The sequence below is a fragment of the Squalius cephalus genome (genome assembly GCF_949319135.1).
Source record: "Squalius cephalus genome assembly, chromosome: 15".
NCBI classification, from domain to species: domain Eukaryota; kingdom Metazoa; phylum Chordata; class Actinopteri; order Cypriniformes; family Leuciscidae; genus Squalius; species Squalius cephalus.
Window position 1 is genome coordinate 26,326,816 of NC_137136.1, and position 27,137 is coordinate 26,353,952.

Genomic DNA, 27,137 nt, shown 5'->3' on the forward strand with positions numbered 1-27,137 from the left:
AGGTTTTATACATTTTCATAACTCCTCAAGGCCTTTATTTCCAGGTTTCATGTAACTGCTAAAACAAAACAAAACAAAACCATTGCAGTTTTAGCATTCCCTGAACTTTTCCAGGTTTTCCGTGACTGTGGGAACCCTGCAAATGAATTTCCCATTCCATTTTCAGCCATTCATGATTACAGGATATGTTTAAATGCCATTGCAAAATATATGGCACTTTCTAGCAATTTCTAGCAGAATAAAACAGTTAGAGGAGAGTGAAACATTTCTCAGGAATCAGTCATTTAGTTTAATTTCTTTTATGATGACAGTGGATTCTAAGACTAATTTGCCACTGTTTTACTGTAGGGGTTTTGTAAGGGTTCCTATGACTTGTATAGCATGATGCTAGTAGTACCAACAACATGGGTTTGACTCCCTTCATGGGAATACACGATATGATAAAACATAAAAAAAAATGAATAGATAAAATATAAATTCTATTTTAAATGCACTGTTTGTTGCTTTGTAAAAGAGTTAAACTGCATTTGTAGTGTAGAACCAGCAGGGGGCAGCAGGAGTCACTGCGACAGCTCAACACCTCTATAAACATCAGCACTATACACGCAGTGAGGTCATCCTGCAGATTAGGCAAGCAAGACCCTGATGCTGTTGTCCGAGTTCAATAATGGTGTCTTTTATAGAAATTTGACTAATTGGGTATTGGGTATTTTCTATATCACAGATTTGCATGAGCATCTGAATGCATATGCAATAGGCTATTTTACTAATAAAACATATTACAAATGCGTTTAGGTTAGTATTAAATGTTTTATTAAACATTTGAAATCTGCAAGATGGAGCAAGCTGAGTATGAAAGCTTTCTACCCGTCTCAAAAGACGCTACAGCACACTGCGAAACACAGTCCTCTGCTCATGCATATTTCATTATGCCACCTTTGATCTGGCTCAATGTGCCACATTCAGAACTGTGTGTGTGTGTGTGTGTGGTGGCATCTGTCAGCACATGTGTGCGCACGTGTGATTAGAAGAAATCGTTTGCCGTGCAGATGTTGAGTCTCCTGCTCACGTGGCTTTTTTTTTTTTTCAGATGTCTGGAAGGTTTAGAGGTCCCCTATGCCTGCATCATTTTATGGGGCAAACCCTCAACATAATGTGCCTGCTGAACACGGTTACCATGACAACTGATACTGAATGCGTCAGAGAAAAAAAGACAAAGGCTACGTTCAGACTGTCAGTCCAAATCCGATTTTTGTGCATATCCGATTGAAATAAGATCAGATTTCTCAAGCCACGTAAAAATGTAAACATCAGACGTTGTTATAGGAAACATGCTGAAAGTCGCTGCCGAAACAAGGGAGGCTGTGTTGTTGTTGCAAAGTTAAAGAGAAAGAGACACAATTGGATGTTGTTGTAAAAGATATGACAGAATTTTTCTGAATTATCTATCCATGTAAAATGTCTTACTTGAAAAAGAAAAATGGAAATATTTCATCCAAAAAAAATACGTACAAATCCTCATGTTGTTCCAAACCCATATGCTGTTATTTTTCTCTGAAACATAAATTAAAAATCTTTGTATAGATCCTTACCATAAAACCCCAGTTCACAGTACCAGTCCGGCACCAAAAATGACAAAAAGCACAATAAAAGAACCAAAAGTAGTCTATACAATTGGAATAGAGAGCACATGCTATATGGACTACTTTTATGGTGCTTTTTATCTTTTTTGTATGAGGAGGTTCTCTTTTTATTTATTTCACAGTAAAAATAACAGCATAGAGGTTCACAACGACATGAAGGTGAATACGTAATGGCAGTTTTCCTTTTTGTTGAACTATCCCTTTAACAATTTAATGCAGTGGTGCCTAAAATCTCCCTTTCAAATTTATATTCTATTCTCAACTGAGCAGTGAAATCCTATTTCAAACAGACATGAACTCACTTTATATTCAACATAACGATGCCTCACAGGCATTCATATGCTGCCATTTTTCAATAAAGATAATCAGAAAAAGAGAAGAAGAGATTCAACCAGATGCACCTCATGAGCAGGATTCATTTTAATGCCACATTGCCATATATATTATATTCATACACAAACTCAATAATCAGTTTGTGTTTTATGACATTACATTATATTAAGGATGTTTTTTGTTGTTGTTTTACAATCACCCACACTGTAACATTTCATTCATTTGGTAACACTTTACAATAAGGTTTCATTAGTTAACATTAGTTAACTACTTTAGTTAACATGAACTAACAATGAATAATACTTCTACAGCATTTATTAATCTTAGTTAATGTTAATTTCAACATTTACTAATACATTATTTAAATAAAAAGCTGTATTTGTTCAAATTAGTTCATGCACTGTGAACTAACGTGAAAAAATAATGAATTACATGTTTTATTAACTAACATTAACAAAGTTTAATAAATACTGTAACAAATGTATTGCTCATTGTTAGTTCGTGGTAGTTAATACATTAATTAATGTTAACAAATGAGACCTTATTGTTAAGGGTTACCATTTATTTATATGACTAAGCATAAATTCAATGTTAAACTGGCTTATCATTAACTTTTGCATAAACAAAAAAAAAATGTTTAAGGATTATTTCATGACACATATACCGTTCAAAAGTTCGGCGTCTGTAAGAATTATTTATTTTCATTTTTATTTTTTTTTAAATCTCTCATGCTCCTAAAGGCTGCATTTACTTGATTATAAATATAGTAAAAATTGTTATATTGTACAATATTATTACAATTCAACAATAATAACTTTTATACTTTAATATATTTAAAATAATAATAATAATAATAATTCCTGTGATGGCAAAGCTGAATTTTCAGCAGTCATTAGTCTTCAGTGTCCTTCCGACATTATTCTAATATGCTAATATGGTGCTCAAGAAACATTTAGATACATTTAGATAAACACTATTTAGATCAAAATATTTTGTTACATTATAAATGTAAATGTCTTTACTGTCACTTTTGATAAATGCAATGCAATGCATATATATATATATATATATATATATATATATATATATATATATATATCCTATTAGTCTTTTTTGGTTCAATGGGTAAAATGATGTGTGACTGTTGGAATCTGACCTAAATTGAGCAAGAGAAGGCAGAACAAAATCACTGCAAGTAAGAAGTAAAATTCAGCGGGAACAGGCATGTGGGGGATGAAACTTGTGGGAAGTGGGTGAGAGTGAAAAAAAACAAAAAAAAAACATCCACACAGATGTCTAGTGAAACGCTCTGACACCTCATACAATCTGTACATCTCTCACTTCCCAAATAAGAATGATTAAATAAATCCAACTGAATCTGTACCGACAGTATTTGCAGTAGTATGTGTATAAATTATAGTTTGTTACGAATAAGTGTCTGACCTGCTGGACATCCTGTTGGAAGACGCAGAGCTGTAGCCGTTGGTGAAGACGGAGTTTGCGGTGTTGCCAGATGTTCTCCAACTGCCTCTGGTGGTGCAGAACCTCATGAATGATATCCAGGACGTGGTGCACCGCCTTAGAGTAGTTAGCCGAGGCCGTCAGCGAATCTGCACTGCCTGGGGTCAAAGGGCGCTGGAGCTTATCTAGTAGGGCTTTGCCATCCTGACTTACCTGAGGATGTACAGGTAATACACATCAACACTTAAACATCTTACAGACAGAAGAAAATCCTACCTTCAATTGAATATCTAGTCATGAAACAATAGATGGCAAAGGCTGATCGGTCCTTCTCATGCAATCTGTTAGCAATCACATAATTACGGAATGATTCTGCAGCCAATGAGATTGCTTGCTCAACATTTAAACAGTCTGGTTCAGTGTTCGCGGTAAGCTGTTTCTGCAGCACACTATCAGAGTTCATCTTAGACCCTCCACCTTCCCCAGCTCCACCTGCCTAGATCTGCAACGGAATTTATTTATTACAATTCAGTGGAGATCAGAGATTCATACCTCAGAATAGGCAGTGGTGATGTGTTCATAGAGACCCTGGTGGTGGTGGATGGTGTCTTCCAGGTCCTGCAGCTCAGAAGGAAGATCTCCTTCTCCACAGGCCTTACACCATGAGTCCATGTTGCTCATATACTAGAAAACAGAGTTATTGGTTATATGAAAATGGCCAAATATACAGTACATCTGTGATATCTTACCACAGACAGGAATGATCACTATACTGATAGTCTTAATTAGGTAAAACAAAACAAAAAATTCATTACAATTTGCCTGTACACATATCCAGTCTATTTTTGTCATGTCTCATTGGGAGCACATTTAAAGCTGAATGAATGGCATGTCAGTCTAAAATTGATGCTGACAGCAGATAATAGACGCTCAAAGAGAAGATAAAGGACAGAAAGATGAAAGGAATGGATTTCATGTATCCTTTATATAGCACACAGACATATATTTGGTATTCAAGTGACAATTCTCCGAACAATCACCAATGATTCAATCATAAAACACGAGATGAACATCCAAGTTGCATCCACAAATCTCCTCCAACTTGTTTGTCTGAGGTTTTGTAAAACGTGATCGGAATCATTATTTTTGCAGTTTCATTGTATTCCATTTTAAAAGTGAAGTATTACCAACACATCATTCTCTGTCTATACCAACACATCATTCTCTATTCTCTCTCTCTCTCTCTCTCTCTCTCTCTCTCTCTCTCTCTCTCTCTCTATATATATATATATATATATATATAACAATGTAAATGTAAAAAAAACAAAACAAAACACTTTATCTGTGTGCAACGGTGATCATTATGCATTAGTTTGTTTGTATGCTCAATGTATCTGTAGGAGTGAGTGAGCGAGCGAGTGAGTGAAGAAAGGAAGGAAGGAAGTATTTACTGTATATAGCGCATTTCCTATGTACTTCTGTAAACCCAAAGTACTTTACAATCATGTCAGGCGAATCTCTCCTCAACCACCACCAGTGAGCAGCATCCACCTGGATGATGTGACGGAAGCCACAGTATTGTGCGCTCACCACACACCAGATATAGGTATGTGTTGGCATGTTTAGGCCTCACCTGGTCAGTTTTCTGGTGGAAGTTAGCAGACATCTCCAGCAGTGCACTCCTTTCGTCCAGCGCGGCGGCGAACGCTTTCCATTCCTGCTCCAGCTGACCTGAGATCTGTTGAATCTGCTGGGTCGCATAGTGACCCGACTCCAGCAGCCTGTTCCCCACGGACATGATCCGACTGATGTTCACATACACATTCTGCAAGAGACCACAAGAATCACTGAGTGCTGTCTACCTCACATCACTTCCTGAATGGGTTGTTTTTTAAGATGACACATTTATGCTAATCACACATGGGGTGTGTGGTATTGGCACAGCTAAAACAAATCAAAACATTTGCAGTGCATTTTGTCTTTGAAGGCTGAAATGGGGGGGTGAAATTGCTACAAATCATAAAATGTTACTTTTCTTTTAATATTGTCATTCAAAACAAATGATGAATGGTTGTGACCGATGTGTACGGACTCAGTGTAAACAGCAGTCCACTCAAAGCTGCTTCTGCAGGGAGGAGTAGCTCTTGTCTGGCCACAGACACACACATGTCTACAGCTTCAACCACAGCTCTGGAATGTGTGTGGATGACAATTTAAGCCAAGAGGAAGAATCATGGTCAGAATTCAGGACTACCCATTTCAGACTAAATGTTTTGCTATATGCTCTACCAACTGAAAATACAATATACAAACATAAATTGCAAACAAAAGTTTAGTATGCGAAACTGACATAAAATATCTTAATAGATATAAAAAAATACCCTGAGCTTAAGATTTGAACAATTAGCTTGTGGTAGCACCATGAGCTTGTGGTACCACCAAGTAAAGATACTTTAGATATAGATAACATGAAATCAGAATTGACCCTATTTGCTTAAGAAATATGCTTCTGGGCCCTTTAATACGATATGCTGTACCATTGTCACAATGCTGACATGGAAGCAGACTAGGATGATGGTGAAGAGAACCCAAGTGCAGATTATTTAGATAGGTGATGATCCAAAACATGAAACATAAACCTTAAATTAAATCCACAACATGAAACCAAACAAACATGAGTGAGTGATTGAGTGAACTACAAATCGACTTGAAACAATGACCTTGAACACGGAACCATTGAACAATTGAACAACTGAAAATGGAACGAACACATTACTTTACAGCATTACTGTGGCGAACAGGACGAGGGCGAGGGCCGTGAGAGAGCGACGCGAGGCCGGTGGCGTGATTGCTGATGAGCGACACCTGTGAGACGCACCAGTCTCGTATCTCTCACGGACGAACGGAAGCATAAAAGGAGGAGCGACGATTGTGAAGATCGAGACCGGTGTCGCTCATCAGCAATCACGCCACCGGCCTCGCGCCGCTCTCTCACGGCCCTCGACCTCGTCCTGTTCGCCACAATTACATACTTCAATCTCAAATACTCAACTACAGGGCATACATGAGACTTAAACACATGATTCAGGGGAACACATAATTATGACAACCAATGGGAACATGACACATGAAACAAAGGAACCAATCAGAACATGACACATGAGATTAGAAAAGCACATGACAGGATCACACAAGGGGAACAGGGAATCACATGACATACATGAAACATGACTATGAGAACTACAAAATAAAAGACATGAAAACAAACTTGAAACAAAATAGAGCGTAATTAACTTATTTAAAAAACATATAAAAAAATCGTGCCAACCCTAATCTTTGAACAGTACTGTATTTCCAATAAAAAAATGTATAAACATTATAATTCAATAATAATAAAGCATTTGTTCAATCAAAGAATTCGTCTGTTTGCATTATTTTAAGCGCCATTGTAACTGATGGTATTGGCATTGGATATAAAACATTATTGACTGGTTTGTAGTTTTTGACATATTCTTACTGATGCTTCCAAGATTCAGAAGTGATTTTTGGAATTGCACTTCATTGTTGCTAGATAGCATAATCTTTTTGACAAATCAGTACAATTTGCAGTAAAAACACATCACAGAAAACCAAATGTTTAACTCCGCAATGCATGTACAAGATCAATAAATGTAAAATGTTGAGTGGCCGGGGAAAAACATAGCGTTAACTTAAAATTAAACATAACTGTTAACCAATAAAACCATAGCCTAATTTTTCACTATCCAATCAAATGCCTATCATGCTCCACCAAACATTATTTCCAACTAAATGTTCTGTTTCACCTGGAAATACGGCACATAATCAGAAAATGCGCTATGATCACCATGATCAGTATTGTATGGGGTCGGAATCTGATTCTAGATTAGCGCTTTCATCCTAATATGCTTTACGAGTGTGTGCTCTCTGATGTAATGGGAGTGGCTGAATTATGTACGTTCTATGGGAGTGTCTGAATTATGTACGTTCTTTAGGGAGAACTAAAGTCTAGTGCATGAGAGTGCTGGTGGAACGCAGTGCTCTGGTTACCAGGCTGTTTCCTCACATGGGACTAATTACACAGCCCAGAGGCATTCAAAAGGGTACAGGATCAATACACAGAGAGCTGTCAGATGAAAACCGTATGGGGGTTTGGTATTGGCCTGCGTGCAACAATAAACTGCAGCAGTCATGTCTGTGCACGTGAAAACCTGGAGCAATAATACAGTCACATGCACCTACGAAAACACACACACACACAAACTTTTCAACCCTTAGCTTTAAATATACTGTATATATATATATATATGCTTATCTTAGATAGACCATTTAGGTGTTTGCAAACAAGTTTACGTTTTTTTTAAACGTTAATTTCAGTCCTGATATCAGGACTGAAATTGTTTTACTGGTGAACCCGTATGTGATACATAACCATACAACACATAAATATGCACTCGACCGTGAAGAATTCTATGATCTTTGGAAGATGTGCACACCAGCTAAATCTGTTGTCAATTTTATCAAAATTTTTAATTTAAAGATGACCATTTCTAAATAATGCAGCCTGCATATGTAGATAAGATAATCCAAAGTCACTGGTGCCCACATGCACAAATTAAACGTATTTCTACCAGATGAAGTCAGGATGGAAAAAAGTTATTAACTTTGTATAGCCTCACTCCAAGCCTGGTTTCAGAGCTGCTCGGAGAAGATAGACATGCACCAGTAAACACAAATTCATCAAATCCCTCTGTAATGTATCACAGACCTTGTGGATTGCATCATGAAAACAATTAAGAGCTTCTGGTATCTCATTTTCATGTAAATCTAAAGCAGCTTAAAGTAACTTCTGGCTTAACATATTCTAAATATAATGGGTTCAGTTGTCATGTTAATGACCAGCATGTGTTTTATCAGCAAAATTGACTTTTATATGGAGGGCACAAATAAAGAAATCAGTTTGTACGATTTACATAAATATAAAGAACTCAAGGATAAAAAGCAACGCTAAAAAGCAAAAGCAATCACGTTAGAGGCAGAAATGACACTAAACAAAGTGTTGGGTTTTCATGTTTTCACCAGTCACAGTCGAAAACAGCTGTGCAGCTTAATAACTTTGTAAGGACAGTGATACATTCCTTGATTAATAAAAAAATCTAAAGAATAGTATTTATTTGAAACTAATTTTTGTAACAATTTAAGTCTTTTCTGATCAATTGAATGTATCCGTGCTGAAAAAAATGATACATTTCTCTCAAACTGAAAAATCTTAACAGTCCCCAAACTTTTGTACAGTAGTGTCTGTCTACATATAGTTTAAATACCTATATTTTTGTTTCATTAATCTTACACACATTCCATTTTAAATTTGTATTGTTTGTTTTCTTCACCTTTTCTGTTTTGTTGTAATACCTACCATAAACACACACACATACACACACACTGCTGCTCCCAGTCCAATTAGAATTCAGCTCGAAAAGCTTTGTTTTGTTTTGTTTTTCATTAGTATTCTTGTAAACTCCTGCATTAACTATACTTGGATAGAAAAGTTATTATCTTAGATAGAAGAAATTATCTGACTCCTAAAACATAAAATCAAGAAAAAAGACACATAAAATCAAGTGTCATGTCACTTGAGCACAAAATGAGAGTGCAGACCGAGGGAGCGCTCTACCTACATTTTCTCAGATCACATTTCAGGACCTGAACACAGCCAAGACACACATACCGTAGAACAAAAGCCTTCCTCACATGAAAAAAAATAAAAAAAAATCTCTTTATAACAGTACTGGACCCTGAAGTCTACTTAAACAGAGAGAGTCATACAAGGACAGTTTACCCTTCACTCTTACACACAGACATAAAACCCAGGTTTAATATTATTATGCAAAACCTTTTTTCTCTTACAAAGTCTGGGTGAATAGAGGAGGAGTGCCTGGAACATTATATCTCCCTCTGGATGTCTCCGGGACTGATCAATACACCAGCATGATGGGAGATTACCCAGCCATGAGTAAAATGCCTTTAGCTGGAGGAGTGTTTTCTACATGTTGTCCTCCAGATTGTCTTTCATAAGAGAGTGGGGCTGAGTTCATTTACAACTTGACAAGCATAACGTTCTGCTCAGGTGGCATTGGCCCCGGAACTCTATTACGAAAGGTTACAACCAGTGTGCCATGCGATGGACGTTAACGTCTCCATAAATCGCCTATTGAATTACTGTCAATACATGTTGCAAATGCCACAGTACGTGCAGGTTTTTAAACTGTAGTGACCTTTGAGTCCTCTAGGGGGCAGGCTATCAGCAGATAGTGTTATTGATTATTAAAGTCAACATTAAATCAAAAAGGATTTTTTTTTTTCAGAATGTTGCAGTTTATTACAAATAATTTATTTGTGCACATCATTATTGTTTTAAAATTTCCATGCACTCGTAATATTTTATCAAAAACATTAACAATATCTGTTCTCTGCATGACGTGTGTTTCAGCGGAGGTTGGGACTAAATATCATCCCCAACTGACTGCAAATGGGGAACTTCCTATGATCCAATCAAATCCCAAGGACGAAATCAAGTCCCGTCCTACTTTTTTTTTTTCACATACCAGAAGCCGTTTCACTCGGATATACGTCGCAATAGGGAAGAGTATCACAACGTCAGTTTCATGTTGACTTTAAAAAACTAGAAGAAGTCTGTTTCCAGTGATCATATCACCAGAGATCAGACATTAGTATTCCATTTGTGTGAAATAAGAAAGAATACGATAAACAAAAAACGTGCATTAATCAAGTAACTATCAAGTAATACAAGCCGAACAACCATCTGACACTAAAGTGTTTTCGTCCGTTCATGCTTCATATCAGGCAGGGAAGTAAGGCTCCTGGGACTTCCTGAGGAGGTGCCCGACAGTTAGGCTAACACAAAGCAAACAGTTGACAAAGCTTTTCATCCGTTAAGTTCTGCACAGTTGTAGCAACGTGAGAGGGGGTAGACAGTTCTCACAGCTGAGGCAGGACATGTGATTTAGCACACTCAGCCAAACCTAACACACTAACAAAGGAGCAACAAAGAGCCCTATAACAACCTATAAAAACATCCTAATTGGTTATTTTAAAAGTTATGTAATTAAGGGTGGAGAACACAAATGCATACTAATATTTAGCTGCATTTAACTCTGAATTTGTTTCATTTCCATCTCTATATATTTTTTTCTTCAAGATCTGTTTTGTTTTAATATCTTTGTTGTTAGTTTTCAAGTTCACTTTATTTGAATAGCAAATTTACAACAGCCACTAGGCTGACCAAAGAGCTTTACAGAACAACCAGATTAAAATATAGTAAGACCTGCATAACAACACATAAAACACAAATAAGAGCAGCAAAGCTAAGCAAAACCTTAAAACCGGAGTGATAAAACAGTATCAGACTCAAATATAAAATAGTAAAACAGGATTAGCAAAGCAGTGTCAGACTCAAATATAGAAAAAACAAAAAACACAAAGAAAAAACAGCAGTAGAAAAGCAGTGTCAGTCTGCAATATAAGGAATTGCAGTAATCTAGCTGACGCGTAATAAATGCATGAACAGCCATTTCCAGAGTTTTCGGGGTGAGAAAGCCTTTGATTTTAGCCAATATATGAGGTTGGTAGAAACTGGAACTGATTACGGATGAGATCTGTTTGTCAAATTTTAAAGGCTGGTCAACAAGAACACCTAAGTTCCGCACCCCTGGGGATTTAAAAGTTGATAGACTCTCTAACTCTGGACTTATACACTGAGAGTTTTCATTTGGGCCGAAAACAATGACCTCAGTCTTGTCTTCATTAAGGAAGAGGACATTTTGGGCTAGCCATGCTTTAACCTCCTCTAGGCATCGCAGAAGAGAATTCATCGCTACAGGGTTTTTTCTCTTGATTGGAATATAAATTTGAGTGTCGTCTGCGTAAAAATGAAAGGATACGCCATGACTCCTTAGAATAGCGCCCAGAGGTAGCATGTGTAGAGAAAACAGAGGAGGAGCCAAAATAGAGCCCTGTGGAAGACCACAGGTCAGAGGTGCCATAGAACTGGAGAAATTACCCATCTTTACTATATAAACTTTCTGTCAGACAGGTATGACTGAAACCATTTCAGGACAGAAATGGTTTTCTTGTTTATCTATGTGTATTTTAATCACCTACGTTGTTTGTTCTTATAATTGTTCATCAGGATGTTTTATTTCTATATCTATATAATTTTTCTTAATTGTTTATCAAATTATTTCATACATATAAAACTAAAGAAACAAAAATGAATGAATATATATATATATATATATATATATATATATATATATATATATATATAAAAATACACAAATCAATAGCACACTGTTGTAGCCTTTCATTCTTGAAACTTCCAAAAATGAGTAAAGTCGTATTAATTTGTGTGTAAAATGAGCGCAGAATCTCTCCTCCGGATTTGTGAACACTTCAAAAATTCAGATAGTTGATAGTTAACATTTGATAGTTAAACATATTTTAATACATTCCTATCATTTGTAAATAGGGTGCACGTGAAAGATCACTAAAACCGCTCATGAATTATGCCCAGGCTTTCCTCCATTGCTGGAAATATTGTCATATTGTCATATTCACCAGGTTTGTAAAGGACTAATGTAGTAGGACAGTGATATTAAAAGCGTAAATTCAATTCTTTGTCCAGGAAAGCAGATGAACTCAGAATATAAAGGAAATTGTTAGGCATTTGCATAAAAACAAAGAAAAAAAAACAAAGAAAATGCTTAAAGGGATACTTCAAGATTTAGCATTAAGCTTTGTAATAGTAGAAAACCTGTAGTATTTTCGAATTACCGTGCTTTCCACCCTCATATCCCCCTGAGACAAGAGATTTATGTATTTTTTGTCTGGAAAAAATCCTCCGATGATGCAAAAATCGTCATTTTGCATCATCGCAGGATTTTTTGGCCAGAGGCTAAAGACTACAGCCAGTAGTAGGGGTTGTCCCGCATGTTTTCAACCCACCAATAGAGGGTGGGATCTCACTCACAGAATGTACACATAGTGTCAGCCATCTTTTTTTGGAAGCTAAGCTAGCAGGCTCTTGTTCTGTGGAGAAAGCTGAGTATTAGGAGAAAGCTGAGTAGTAGGGGTTACCATCCTCTTTTTCCCGTACATGTCCGGCCGTCGAGATCGTCCAAAATGTCCGGGATTCTACTTTTGCTTTCTGCAGACGCCATTCATTGTTTACATGCACACCTTTTGTTTCAATCTAACTGAATTCATTCCGATTGGTGAATCTGAATGTAGTGTTTACATGAACGCTAAACAAGTGATCGGTTGATGTGCGTTTTAACATTGCTAAGAAAATTCCCGCTCCTCCGTGAGAGTTACGAGACCGGTGCGTCTCAGTAATCACGCCACCGGCCTCTCATCGTTCTCCCACGGCCCTCAGTCTTGTCCTGCTCGCCACAGTAAACATAATGAATGGCGACTGTAGAATGCAAAAGCCGAATCCCGGACATTTTGGGTGATCTCGAAATCCTGGGCAGACTCACGGAGACTCACTAGTAGCCTAGCCTTCTTATTTTAAACTGCGCTCTCTTACCGGTAGGCGTGGCTTGGGAGTGGCCTCCTAGGGCAGCGAAGCAAGTGCATTCTGGGAGTTGTTGTCTTTTATCCACATGAGCCAAAAATACATTTCTCAGTCTAGAAAGCTCCAATTTATTGAATTTTTCAATAAATTCACATTCAGAAATGTGAATTTATTGAAAAATAATTTCATATTTCTTCTACATAAATGACCCATTTTAAATACACATTCATCTTTCCAGAGGTGAAGTATCCCTTTAAGCATTTAGTTTAACATCTGCTCATCTGTATATAGTGTGCATCATTAAGAAGGTATATGAATTTGATCATTTAATATCACTGTTGTACATTAAAGCACTTGAGTGCTATATGAGGCCCAATGTGTGCTATAAATTTTGAATTTTCTGCCAAAAATGTAAAAATCTAGTTAGAAACCATTCAACTTAATGACTTAAAAGATGAATCTCTTTTATATATCAATATATTCAATGTATATCATTATCAACTACTGGTCTATTAAGTATTATTACTGTTTATTGACTTATTAATGAAAGATATGTGTTACCACATTTATATCCTTCAAATTAAAAAAAAAAAAAAAAAAAAAAAACATTCTCTATGAATTTCCAACATGTGAAAACATTTAAAACTACATTGGTCATTTGTATGAGTCCACCCTGCATGCAGACACATGCTTTAGACTTTTTCTATTGGCTGAACAGCAGTAACATTTAGATATGGATGGACAGATGGCAGATGAGACCATAGAGATGGAAAATCAGTGATTGATGCCATGGCGTTTTCTTGTGAAACTCTCTCCCTTTGAAATCTACTGGGGGTGATTAACGAATATGCCCAGGGTCACACACACAAACACACACACACACACACACACACACACACACACACACACACACACACACACACACACACACACACACACACACACACACACACACACACACACACACAGGGATGGTGTATCAACGTGTGACTGTTCTCCAGTGGCATTACATACCCTTCAAGCATATATTGACATGACTATTATATGACAACAGAAAATTCATTCTTGCATGACTAAGTGAGTCAGGGCACGTGTACAAGCGCACATTTTTTTCCTGATGTAACACTCATCAAGCTGCACTGTTATAATGCCTCAGGTGGTGACAGATATTACTGCTGGACCACTGGACACAGTCTTACCATGCAGTTCATTGCAAAGTGGTTGTGTTGGGTCTGCAGCTCCAGCACGTGCTGATGTTTGGCTCCTATCTCTGTGTAGGTTGTCAGGAACAGGCCTTTATTATGGACAATCCAGTCAAACATCTGTTGAAAGGAAAAAATAAAATCTATAAAATCTTGCTTATCTTTGGATTTATTTGTCAACAACCACATCAAATGATTTATTTTTATTTTTTGTTGTTTTCTTTATATTTTAAGAGAAAATTCAGATTATTAAATTGTCATCGTTATTTTTGCTCGTAACGATTTTATTTTACTGTAAATAGACTGGTATAACATACAGTAGTCAACATTTGAAGTGGATCAAAACCTTTCATCAATGGTATACAGTACATGAATTTTGAACAATACCTTTGATGAACTTTTTTGATCTACTTCAAATGTTTACTACTGTATTTAACTATGCTTACTTCTCATACACTACCAATAAAGTGTTTGATCAATATGATTTAAAAAAAAAAATAAATTATACTTCTAAATTGATTAAAAGACATTTTATGAATTTAAATTAAATGCTGTACTTTTGAACTTTCTATTCATCAAAGAATCCTGAAAAAAAGGAAGAATATTAGAATGATTTCTGAAGGATCATGTGACACTGACGGCTGGAATACAATATTTTGCTGTATTTTTATAATACATTTATTTATATAATTTATAATTTATTTATAATTGATTTATATAATATTTATATATCAAATAAATGCAGCCTTGGTGAACAAGACTTTTTTTGAAAACACTAAAAACTCTACAAAAAGTTCCTTAATAACTTGGTATTATGCAGTTACAACGCATGAACACTGGTTCCATTACTTACCTTTACTGTACCACGGTACTGGCGAAGTGAATTTTTATTAAAGTGCCCCTATTATGCTTTTATATTCCCTTTCATGCTGTATGTAATATGGCTGTTTGTAGGTGTAAAAGGTCTGCAAAGTTTTACAGATCTAACTGCATTACAAAACGAGTCGTCAGAAATTCCAGTGTCATTTTCTGTTACATACTTGTCAGGACTCAGGACACACTACATACTGGCCACACATGGACCCAGCGGAAGAATCGTCTATCCGATCAGCCATGGAACTTCAAGGAGCCATGCTGGGCCGTCATGAGGAGGAGCTGGTTAATGCTCGTTTCTCCATGCAATCTCTCGTTGCGCTTTCAAGTTGTGAGCTTTCAGACCAGTTTGAAAGAATTCGACGTCTCGGCCCAGATTCAGCCGCCTCTAATTCCACTCATGAACCTTGAATCAACAATCCTCCTGCTTATGCTGGTGAGCCTACCAACTGTCGCTCCTTTATCATTCAATGTGAGGTGGTGTTCTCGCTTTAGCCGCGGACCTATGCAAGTGAAAGATCCTTGTTGCTGTCCTTGCTGTCTGGTCGGGCTCGCGACTGGGGCGCTGCTGTATGGGAGTCCCAATCCCAGAGCTGTTTTGATTTCCAACTCTTCAAAGCTGAAATGATCAAAGTTTTTGATCGGTTTGTGTTTGGAAAGGAGGCTTCAAGGCTGCTGGCAGCTCTTCGACAAGGCAAGAGATCGGTGGCGGATTACGCTATTGAATTTCGAACTCGCACAGCCACCAGTCAATGGAATCCTGAGGCGTTGGCGGCGGGGTTCTTGGATGGGCTTGTTGATGATATTAAAAATGAGATTTATGCTCGTGATCCCCCCAGAACATCCCCAGAACAACCGTTTGTCTTGATTCCAGATTGGAGTTACGTCAGTGGGCTCGGGTTCAGTTTTCCAGGCAACGAGCAGAACTTTTCGATTCTCCTTCTGCTTCCCGGGTACCTGAACCATCGGTTGGTGTAGAGCCCAAGCAGATTAGCAGAATGCATCTTTCAGCTAAGGAAAGACAACAATGCTTGTCTGAGGGACTCTGTCTTTATTGTGGTGGCCATAGTCATCTGGCTGCATCTTGTCCAGTAAAAGGCAGCACTCGGTAGTCAGGGGAATTCTGGTGAGCGGAACTTTCACATCCCCATTTCATGAATATTGTACTCTCTTGCCAGTGACTGTCATCATGAATGATACTTCCTTCAAGGGTTCAGCACTCATTAACTCTGGGGCAGAGGGGAATTTTATCGATGAGGACTCGTGAGAGGGGCCTTCCTATTCATCCTCTAAATACTTCCATTATTGCTCACTCACTGGATGGCCGCAAGCTTTATTTAACTAAATCTCCAGTAGCTCCCTTAGTTTTTGGCCATCCCTGGCTTTCCCTTCGTGGTCCCCTCATTAACTGGGCAGATAATTCTATTTCTAAATTGAGTCCTTATTCTCATGCACACTGCCTTGTTTCTGTGCCATCTTTTGTGTCCCCTTTTTTGTTTCAGCAGGAGGAGATTGATTTGTCCCGGGTTCCTGTCATGTATCACGATCTGCAGGCGGCCTTTAGTGTGTCCCGAGCTGCATCTCTTCCTCCACATCGACCGTATGACTGTGCCATTGATCTCCTCACAGGCACTTCTCCGACTCTTGGTCGCCTTTTCTCTTTGTGAGCTCCTGAACGGGTGGCCAGGGAGAAATATTAGTCTCTGGCCGCTGAAACCATCCGTCCCTCCTCTTCTTCGGCAGGTGTGGGATTCTTCTTTGTGAAGAAGAAGGATGGCTCTCTGCGTCCCTGTATAGATTATCGGGGGCTGAATGACATAACGGTTAAGAACAGGTACCCCCTGCCTCTTATGTCTTCAGCCTTCGAACTCTTGCAGGGGGCGAGATTCTTCACAAAGCTGGATCTATGCAACGCTTACCATCTTGTTCGGATTAAGGAGGGGGACGAGTTGAAAACGGCCTTTAACACCCTGGACTGCGGTGGCTCAGAGTGCGTTTGCAGGTTTACTTCTGCAGGAGTGAGGAGGTCGCTGGCTGTCATTCGCCAGCAGTTTTGGTGGCCTACCATGGCAGCTGACATCCGTCGGTTTGTGGGTGCTTTCTCGGTCTGTGCTCCAAATAAAAGGGTCTGTTACATCCCCTTCCTATCCCTTCCCGCCCCTGGTCACATATTGCCCTGGATTTTGTCACTGGTCTCCCTCTATCCAGTGGCAATACTGTGATTCTCACCGTAGTGGATTGCTTTTCTAAGGCGATCCACTTCATTGCCCTTTCCCAACTCCCCTCAGCTAAGGAGACGGCCCGGGTGGTCATTGACCACGTCTTTCGGATCCATGGTCTTCCGGAGGACGTGGTCTCTGACAGGGGGCTCCAGTTCGTTTCCCATTTTTGGAGGGAGTTCTGTCGGCAGATTGGAGCCTCCACCAGTCTGTCGTCAGGTTTTTATCCACAGACCAACGGCCAGTCCTAGCGGGTAAACCAGGATCTAGGATGGATGCTTCGATGTCTGGCTTCCCACAATCCCTCAACCTGGAGCCAGCAGCTAACTTGGGCGGAGTATGCTCATAATTCTTTGCCAGTGTCATCAACTGGGCTTTCCCCGTTCATGTGTTGCCTGGGATACTAACCTCCTCTGTTTCCTTCCCAGGGTACCGAAGTGGCCGTTCCCTCGGCCCAGGGTTTTATTCAGCACTGTCGCTGTACCTGGAGGAGGGCCAGGGAAACGTTGATCCGGGCCGGGGAAGGCACTAAAATTGCCGTGGAACGTCACCTGAGATTGGCACCTAGATATGTTTGTGGACAGCGGGTTTGGCTGTCCACCAAGGACTTGCCGCTTCGAGTCCCGGCTCGTAAGGTGGCACCTAGGTTTATCAGCCTTTACCCCATTGTTAAAGTTATCAGTCCAGTGGCGGTCCAGCTTCGGTTACCCCATCCCTTCAGTCACGTGCACCCTGTCTTTCATGTTTCCAAAATTAAACATGTATTGCGTTCTCCTCATGTCCCTTCTGTGTCTTCCCCTGCCCCTCCTCCTCCCCTGATGATCAAGGGCGCTCCTGCCTTCATTGTCAGGAGTCTCCTTGATTCCAGGTGCTGTGCACAGGGATTCCAATATCTTGTTGACTGGGAGGGTTACAGTCCAAAGGAGAGATGTCGGGTCCCAGCTCGAGATATCCTTGACCGCTTGCTCACTGAGGCCTTCCATTGCCAACCACCCTCTCGACCCTCGAATGCGCTGGGAGGTGCTCCTAGGAGGAGGGGGGGGGGGGGGCTGGGGGGGTTGTTTGATCTTCCTCTGTATTCTTCCTCTTTTGTTTTTGTATTGAATTTATTGAAATTAAGCATTCTTCTGCTTTTGGGTCCTCCTTCCTCAGAACCTCACACATACCTACATAACAATGTCTTCAAAACTGTAAAACTGTCTGAACTCTGAACAGTCAGCACAGAGTAGGCTTGCGGAAACAAGGGGATTAGAGAGGACGTTTAGAGAGACTGAATCTACGAACACACCATTTTCAGAAACTAGGTGATTAGGTGAAAATTAAAGTGTTTTTTGACCTTTGATGCCTGTATTTCTATTGAAGGAGACCTCTAAAACAAAATTAGGAACCTATAAAATAGCATAATAGAGACACTTAAAGAATATAAAATATAGAACTCTTGAAATATCACATGAAATTATATAGAGTACAAATATTATGTATAAAACGCTCTTTGTATGTTGTATCGTAACTTATGTTATTGTTCTAACCTTATATAATATGTAAACCTGTCAAATTCTGTCCTTATTAAACATCACATATCTTGTAGTACGTTCATTCATACCTTCTCTGCGTCTTGCTGAAAGAGTCTTAGCTGGAAGCATTGATCCAGTTTGACTTTGCGCATGTGCCAGGCTTGGTGGAGATGTTGACGTGTGCCGTGGAGTTTATCCAGAAGTGCTTGGACTTTTGGAGCTAATCCCTGGATATCTCCCCTGCCTTTCTCCCCACACTGGATAAGTTGAAGCAGGCGTTGACCATCAGTATCTAACTCCTCCACAGGAGCTTTAGTGACCTTTTTCTTCAGAGACGCGTGTTCCTCCATAGCACGCCGAGACCCGTCCAGGTCTGACGGCAGGTCCCGCTGGGACACCATGTCCTGGAGCTCGTCCAAACGGGCTAGGATGCGAGCCGCATTGCTAGTGAAGTCTTCAAAGGCCACTCGAACTTCGATCCACTCCTCGTGGTCGTAATCCAGACTGCCCTCGAAGTCTGGAGTCAGCTGGGAAGGATCGACGATTTTGGTCAAACCCTCGAGGGACACCATGATAGTCTGAAAGGATGAAAGTAGGACACTTGGATTCATATTCTCAATGCATAAGATTTTGAATACGAAAACTGAAATAAAATAAAAAATAAAACAACAAACTTTTTTCCATTACAATTTTACATTTTCATTTAGTTTACCATGATGTACTAAAAAAACTAAAACTAAAACTGAAATAAACATATAAATTATACAGTCATTTACTAGGTTTTGAAATGATGTTTAATATCTGTTGAATTCTGATAGAATGATAGAATCTGATAGAATCTGTTGAATTTACTATTAATGTTTGATATCTCTGCATTGTTTCTACAAGTTTTGACATTTTTTTTATACATTTTTGGCCACATTTTTGCAATTTAATATCAAAATGTATTATTTTACATGCGGGTCTGCTTTTTGGTGTGACATCTTTACAACAACCAAAACCGATCACTGCAACCTATGATAATAATTTGGCAGCTCTGGGTCCTGAATGGATCACTTTTGTCAGTGGGAGGTTTCCAAGAAGCTGCAATTGTTATTTAAAAACAACTATTGGATCAGTTACATTGAACACTTTACTTAAAGGAGCCAAGAAAACATTCCAGAGATTGCAGCTCAGGTCATGTTATTAGAGACAACAGCAGAGACATGAGGGGATCGTGGACACTTGAGACTTGCTGGTGGATAGAGAGCAGAACTTCAAGACAGTCTGCTCTGCATTATACTGTTGCAATTATAGGTATTTTCCAGTGTTTAGGTGTACACAGCTTCAAATCATATTTGTGATGCAGTTATAAACACCTAATATGTATCAATTACATATATATTACTACGTAATAACACTTTTTTAAGATTGTGCTGCATTAGATGTGTTAATTTAAGAAACCTCCATTGGGAGATTAAGCCTTCAGATTAAATATATCATTACTGCATGTGTCTTCCTCTCAGCTGTTTGATGAAATAGGTCAGAAGTAATTTCGAAAGCTCTACTTTCATACCAGCAAGATGGAATGTTCTAGTAAAACATACTATAAGCAGATTGTGTTATCGCTTTCTTTTTATTCATTTACTTTTTTCGCTGAAAAGATTTTTAGAAACATTCAAAACAATATATTATTGAATATAACATGAACAGAACTCCCAATTTGCTGTCCCTTTCTTAACGTACATCCACAGGTTTAAAGTGCTTACCTCAAATTCAAACTTGGAACTGCCGAAATTCGTCCTCTGTTTCTGCCAGAAGTTGTCAGGTTTGATGATGAGAGCGACGTGGATGCAGGAAGGAAACGATTCCTGTAGGATCTTCAGCAGAGGTTTGATAGAGTCCCATTTAGATCCACGCATATCCACGATGACCGTGAAGCCATGTCTGCTCACCTCCTCACTACACAAACAAATAAAAAACACAGCATCAGCTCTTCTGCAAACTGCTGACACTCACGTCATTAGGGAGAGGTAAATGAGAGCCACTGCTTTCAGAGATATCGACAAATCCCTCTTGGTTTAAATCAAATTTAGTGCATCAGATATAATGTATGACCCTGCATGAAAAATAACACTTACCCAAATATAATATGTAAAAGGTAAATAAACTCTTTTTGCTAAATTGAAAGAAAACTGCTATAAGACAAAAACAAACAAATAAAATGCTAACTAAACAGCTCTCTAGCTTGAAAAACAGCCTGTTAACTCAAGAGTGTTTTCATATCCACAGCTGCACTTCTCTGGTCTGACTCTTAAACAGGAATGAGCACTGAACAACTCTAAATCATTCTGACCTCCCTCTCTGTGAGAGAGTGAGAGAGAGAGAAAGAGATAAGAGGAGGAAGAGTGAAAGAACACAGAATGAAGAGAGGGATGAGAGTGAGACAGAGAAAACAAGAGAAAGGGATAACATGATGTGGGGCGATATGTACCATTTTTTATTTGATACTTTTATTCAGCAAGGGTGTATTAAATAAATCAAAAGTGGCAGTAAAGAAATTCACAATGTTACAAAATATTTCTGTTTTAATCAAATGCTGTTCTTCAAACTTTCTGTTAATCAAAGAATCCTGAAAAATCATTGTTTTCACAAAAATATTAAAGTAGCACAACTGGAGTAATGGATGCTGAAAATTCAATAAGAGACTTGTTTCAAAAACAGTTAAAAATCGTACACACATACATAAATAATTAGCAAGAAAGCACGCCTGTAATTTTAAGTGCTTATATGAATTGTTTATATTAAGATGTAATGTTCTCTAAATCATCATCTTAGTGTAGGTATACTACTTTTCTCGGTGGATTAATGGTATGTGTTACCGACGTGATTCCCGTGGATGAATGTCTGGTATCATGGCATGTTTCATATGAAAATGACTGGTTTTACCTGCTTTATATGGTAATAAGAGTTAAAAAGTGATTTTATTATACTAGTCTAAAATATAAAAGTCCTGTGGGTGTACATTCAAAACAGTGATTATTTAGACGTTTATCCTGCACAATTCCTTGCCCTAAAGACTTCCATTGTAAGTGCATTACTACACACACATTTTGGGTTTGATCTCACTAATTTATGGCCAAGTTATAATTATTTTGTGTTGTAATTGATGGCATAAAGCTTAACTTGTATCAAGTCAGAAATATTCCTTCACAGTGTGAAAGAATGAGAATGCAAGAGTAAGGAAGAGAGAATATTCTTAGGAGTGAAAAAAATGGATGGAGGAAAGAAATGGAAGAGGGATGGAGGACAACCAGTGCGGCCTACAATCTTCAGTTTCAGGCCAAACAACATATCTACACCCCTGGCTATCTGATACACACCAGACACCAAAACCAACAACCGTAAGCGTCTATACACTCCCTCACTAAAGCGTTGTTTTCCTAACCAGAGGCCACATCTGGGTCTCCAACATAATACTGAATATCTGCACTTCCAAGCAAAGAGTTAGAAGTAAGTATCCCAACTAAATTCTATGTCCTTTGAAGTATGTTATTTATTTTCAAACTGTCATGTACAGTGCAAAAGTGGAGAATGTGTTTACAGCCATCGAGAAGGTTTAATTTCTGTGGCTCAAACAGAGTGATTATGGACAATAGAACAGAAGTAAAGTTTGGGAGAACCCTGAGGCAGATGATAACCTACATAAAGTTTTGAAATGTGCAGAGCTGAAACCCTCTGGCTGAAAGCAGAGATTCACGTGGAGCTGGTTGAGTTTCACTGAGTCGAATCAATGCTAACTACAGAAGGACACAGCAGGGAAAAGACAAATTGGCCATGTGATGTCTAAACAAACCAGAGAACAGGGAGCTTCAAAACCAAAAAATAAAAACAAAATCAGGAATTCACAAAAAAATACATTAACTAGACTTGAATGTCTTCTCAAGAAAATGCAAAGATACTTACATCACCACAGCAGTGCTAAGGTGTTCTGGGTGGTTGCCAGAGAACTGCTAAGCAGTGTTAGTGTGTGTGTAATAAGACTGGGAAAAGCTTAGTCATGGGCATGACGTGTATATGAATCTAGATATGAAAAGAAATTTAATTAAACATAATGAAAACGTCGGTTCAAGAAGTAAAGGGGCTTCCTTGAGCTGTAGTTTTCATTTAATAAGAAACACACTAGTAACCCTCCAGAGCACACAAGTAACTGCTTCAATGCCAAATCAACCACCCAGAACACATTTAGCAAATACAGAGAACACCATAGCAACCACCTAGTGACACATTAGCAAGCCTCTAAAACAAAAACCCTAGTGACCACCTAGCAACGCTCTAGCAATCCTCTAAGACACCCTTGCAGCAACGCCCCTCAGAACACATTGATGCCATAGCAGCCACTCAGAACCATAGACATAATAAATACATAGACGCCCTATTGGCAGCTTTGGAACGTTGCTGCGATACGTCAACGCCTCCACCATATTGATGAGGGCAAGACTGCGCTGTAAACAAATGCAAGTATAAGGGTGAGCTGTGGTTTCTCTGGATAAAAACAAAAATAACATTTACATTTATCAACCGATTTCAGTGGTTTGTACGTGGTGTACAAAAGGTCCCATCACTAGTTATTTAAAATCTCGATAGTTAGACTTTTTTTTAATAAGGAATTGTCAAAGCTCAGGGTTGTCATGTATTTGGCTTTTTATTCTTTGATAAGAATTGTGAAGACCCCCATACTGAGATATAATTTAATTTCCACATTAAATGAAATAAAGTTTTCTTATTGTGGAAAAAGCATTTATTGTCCTTGACCCGATTTTAGCAATAACAAAGAAAACTGATGGATCCTTTATGGTAATACATATGATATGGTACAACTACAGTGCAGTGCAAATAGTAAATATAAGATAAAGAGAGAAGTAATAGTAAATAGTTTAGTGTATAGTCAATAAAATAAACAAACAGTATACATCAAATAAAATAGTAACGAATAGTATAATTATATAATATCATAAGTACAATAAAATAATAATAATATATTGATAATAGCATATAGTTTATGTATAATACTATTATAATAGCAAAAGAATATGAAATATCAATTACAGAATATAGACAATAAAAAAATAAGTTAAATAGTGACTAGTGAATAGTACAATAATTTAACAATGTAACTAATAGATTGATAATCGCAAGTGGTATAATATTATAATAACAATAATAATAATAGCAGCAAATACAATGTAATATCAATTGCAGAATAATATAGACAATATGAATATAGACATATAGACACTGGCCTACATACAGTGAAGAGAATGTATATATAAAATATTTTATATATTTTAAAATATTCTTACATAGGCTATATAGAATAAAATGACACAACCCTGTGTCTTTTTGTTAAATTTCAGTTTTATTGATCAATAATAGCCATTATAAAAGTATAAGTAGCCTAAAAGGTATAAGAAGAAGCTAAACGAGTCAAGAAATAAAGTAAACGATTCAGTCAAACATTCAGTTAAACATACAGCAGGCTACAGCGTTAAAGTTAAATAACCTAAATATGTAAAGTTATGAAACTTCACTTTGCCCTCAGCCAAAACGATTTGCCAGGGAACAAATTATAGATTAATGAGACCAAAGATGGCCCGTTAGATATACACAAGAAGAATTATATCTCATGTTTAACCACTAGACTAGAGACATCAGAGCTAGCGGCAAACGTTAGAAGCACTAGCTGAGGTAAGGTTGTTCCAGGCGGGGTAACGTTACATGAGTGCTGAGCGCCCAGTACCAGTAGTATTTTTAAATTTCGCGGCCTTTTTCCTCTGAAAATAAAAATAGTAAATGAAATAGTGACTATTAGGCTAGCCTACCTACCCGAAACTAGTACTTGTCGTAAAAGTCGGTTTTAAGAAAATATAGATGAATATTTAGATTTCAGGAAATTTACTTTATAATATAAAATATAATTTAAGCTAAAACTATAATATAAATCATGTCAACTCATGTTTCAACTTTCACAACTAAGTTCATTAGCGACATCGCTAGCTATCTAAGTCTGACTGACTCCGGTGGCGAACTAAGGTTACTATTAGTAATTATATAATAACCAAATACAACCAGAAATAAATGTTCAGTCTTGCTTGTGAAAGGTAATTCCCCCAACCTGTTTTCAATTGTGCGGCGATTTGTACAGCCCCACGCAGCACACGAAGCAGGCATTTTTCTCAATTCCCGTTATGAGAGTTATGGGAAAGTTGCCCTCCGCAATATGGCGGCGCCGTTGACGTACGATCCAGCGGCCAATAGGGCGTCTATCTATTATGTCTATGCTCAGAACACCCTAGCAGCCACCTAGCAACAGCACAACAAACCACCCAGCAATGCCCAAGCAACCACACATAATACCCAAACAAAGACCTAGCAACACCAATCAGAACATATCAATGCCATAGCATCCACTCAGAACACCCTAACAGCTGCCTAGCAACATCATAACAATTACAGAGAACACCCTGGCAACCACTTAAACCTGCAGTCTGCAGTTTTTCCTCTTTGTCGCCATCTCTGTTCGAAATCTGCAATTGCAGTTATTCGCGGAATTATCAACTTTACGTGCGTTGTGCCTCGGCATGGCACAGCGCGGATGAATCCAGTGTTTTGAGGAGAATGTGCGGCTGTCAATCAACGCGCTGGTGGTGTGGATACTGTCATTCGCAATCACAGATTCTACTTTTTGGAAGTATGACCAACATAAGAATTTTCAAACATAAGAAAAAGTAACGGACTACAGCTTTAAGTAATACAGAAACCATGCTGGACACCCTAGCAACAACCAAGAAATGCTTTAGCAACCCTCTAACACAGTGATTCTCAACCGGTGGGCCGCAGCCCTCTAGTGGGCCCAAATTAATTTTTGTTTTTTTTTAATTGACAAATCTTGTTATTTTCTAATTATCTGATTGTTCTTCTGAATTTATATGATCAAAACACTCAAGTCAAGTCATGATACATTATCTAAAAGCTAATTTAAGTTTAAATATCGCAACACCAATCACGTCACAACGTTAGATTGAACGTTTGTTCGATCAGATGCAGTAACATTACATTACTGTTATATGGATCGTTTTCTGAAAATAAACGCAGATGTGGGAGACAGACCTGTGCAAGCAAAAGCTGTGAAGTGTGTGGTGAGAAAATATGACGCTCAATACATTAAATTAGTTTTTTATAAGGGCAGGTATTGAGACTAAAGAGGGTCGCACACCGGACGAGAAGCGCCGCGTCTAACACACCCTATAGCAAACGGCTAGCAACGCCATCACAACTGCTAAGACCACTCTAGCAGACACCTAGCAATGCCTTAGCAACCACCCAGAACACACTAGCAACAGCCCTAGCAACCACCAAACACCCTAGTGAGCACAACCGCCTAACAAAAAAAGGTCAATTGTCTATTGAGTAGATGTATGAAGCACCACTCACACAAAAGTCACTTTCAAACCAAGCAGCTGTCTGTTTGTCAACGCAGTGAATTCGCACCACTAACTGAAATAAATTCCTTGTGGCGTGGATTCCTATTAAAATGACTGGATTTCACTGGTGAAAATTCAAAGAGCAATGGCAAATATGACAACAATTTAACTGAAAAGGGCAATTTTAAATGAATTTGCAAAAATAACACGTCTATAGGCTTGTTCGACTTGAACCGGCGCTGCACAGACCGATCGGTTTATGACATCAAAGCGCATCAAAGTAACGCAAGAGCGATTAGAGAGCAGGACGGCTCATATGCTTTTGAATCACTCTCGCGGTACTTTGATGTCATAAACCGATCCGGTTCAAGACGAACAAGTCTTATCTTTCCTTGAGCAGCTGTTCACATGATTCAGTGTCACATGATCCTTCAGAAATCATTCTAATATACTGATTTGGTGCTCAAGTAAATTTTTCTTATTATTATCAATGTGGTATCTGTGATACTTTTTTTCAGGATTCTTTGAGTAATATAAAGTTCAAAACAACAGCATCAATTTTAAATATAAATCTTTAAAAATTGTTTGTTTTTTTTACGTTTTTTTTTTTTTATCAATATACTGCATCCTTGCTCAAAGAAAGTATTAAACAGACCACAAACTTTTGGGATTCCTGATCATGATAGCGTGGATTCCTATTGAAATTACTGGATTTTGCTGGTGAAAATGCGCCTAGCAATCGAAAATGGGACCGCATCTTTATTAAATCACCAATTATCAGCCAAAAATATACCAAATGCAGAGCTTGAGCTGCTA

At 38.2% G+C, this 27,137-nt stretch overlaps 1 protein-coding gene across 6 annotated transcripts in view; it reads right to left on the reverse strand.

Moving 5' to 3' along the window:
- The window catches only part of triob (trio Rho guanine nucleotide exchange factor b), a 147,573-nt gene that overhangs the window by 66,781 nt on the left and 53,655 nt on the right, over positions 1–27,137 (reverse strand). For all 6 annotated transcript variants that reach the window (XR_013823808.1, XR_013823809.1, XM_079895938.1 and 3 more), the window contains exons 5-10: positions 20,607–20,799; positions 18,948–19,436; positions 14,250–14,372; positions 5,071–5,262; positions 3,990–4,121; positions 3,420–3,650 (exon numbers count right to left, since the gene is read on the reverse strand). Coding sequence is in view for 4 of the 6 variants with exons in the window: in XM_079895938.1 (XP_079752064.1) it covers positions 3,420–3,650; positions 3,990–4,121; positions 5,071–5,262; positions 14,250–14,372; positions 18,948–19,436; positions 20,607–20,799 (1,360 nt within the window). In the remaining 2 variants the exon portion in view is untranslated. The remainder of the gene's footprint in view (positions 1–3,419; positions 3,651–3,989; positions 4,122–5,070; positions 5,263–14,249; positions 14,373–18,947; positions 19,437–20,606; positions 20,800–27,137) is intronic.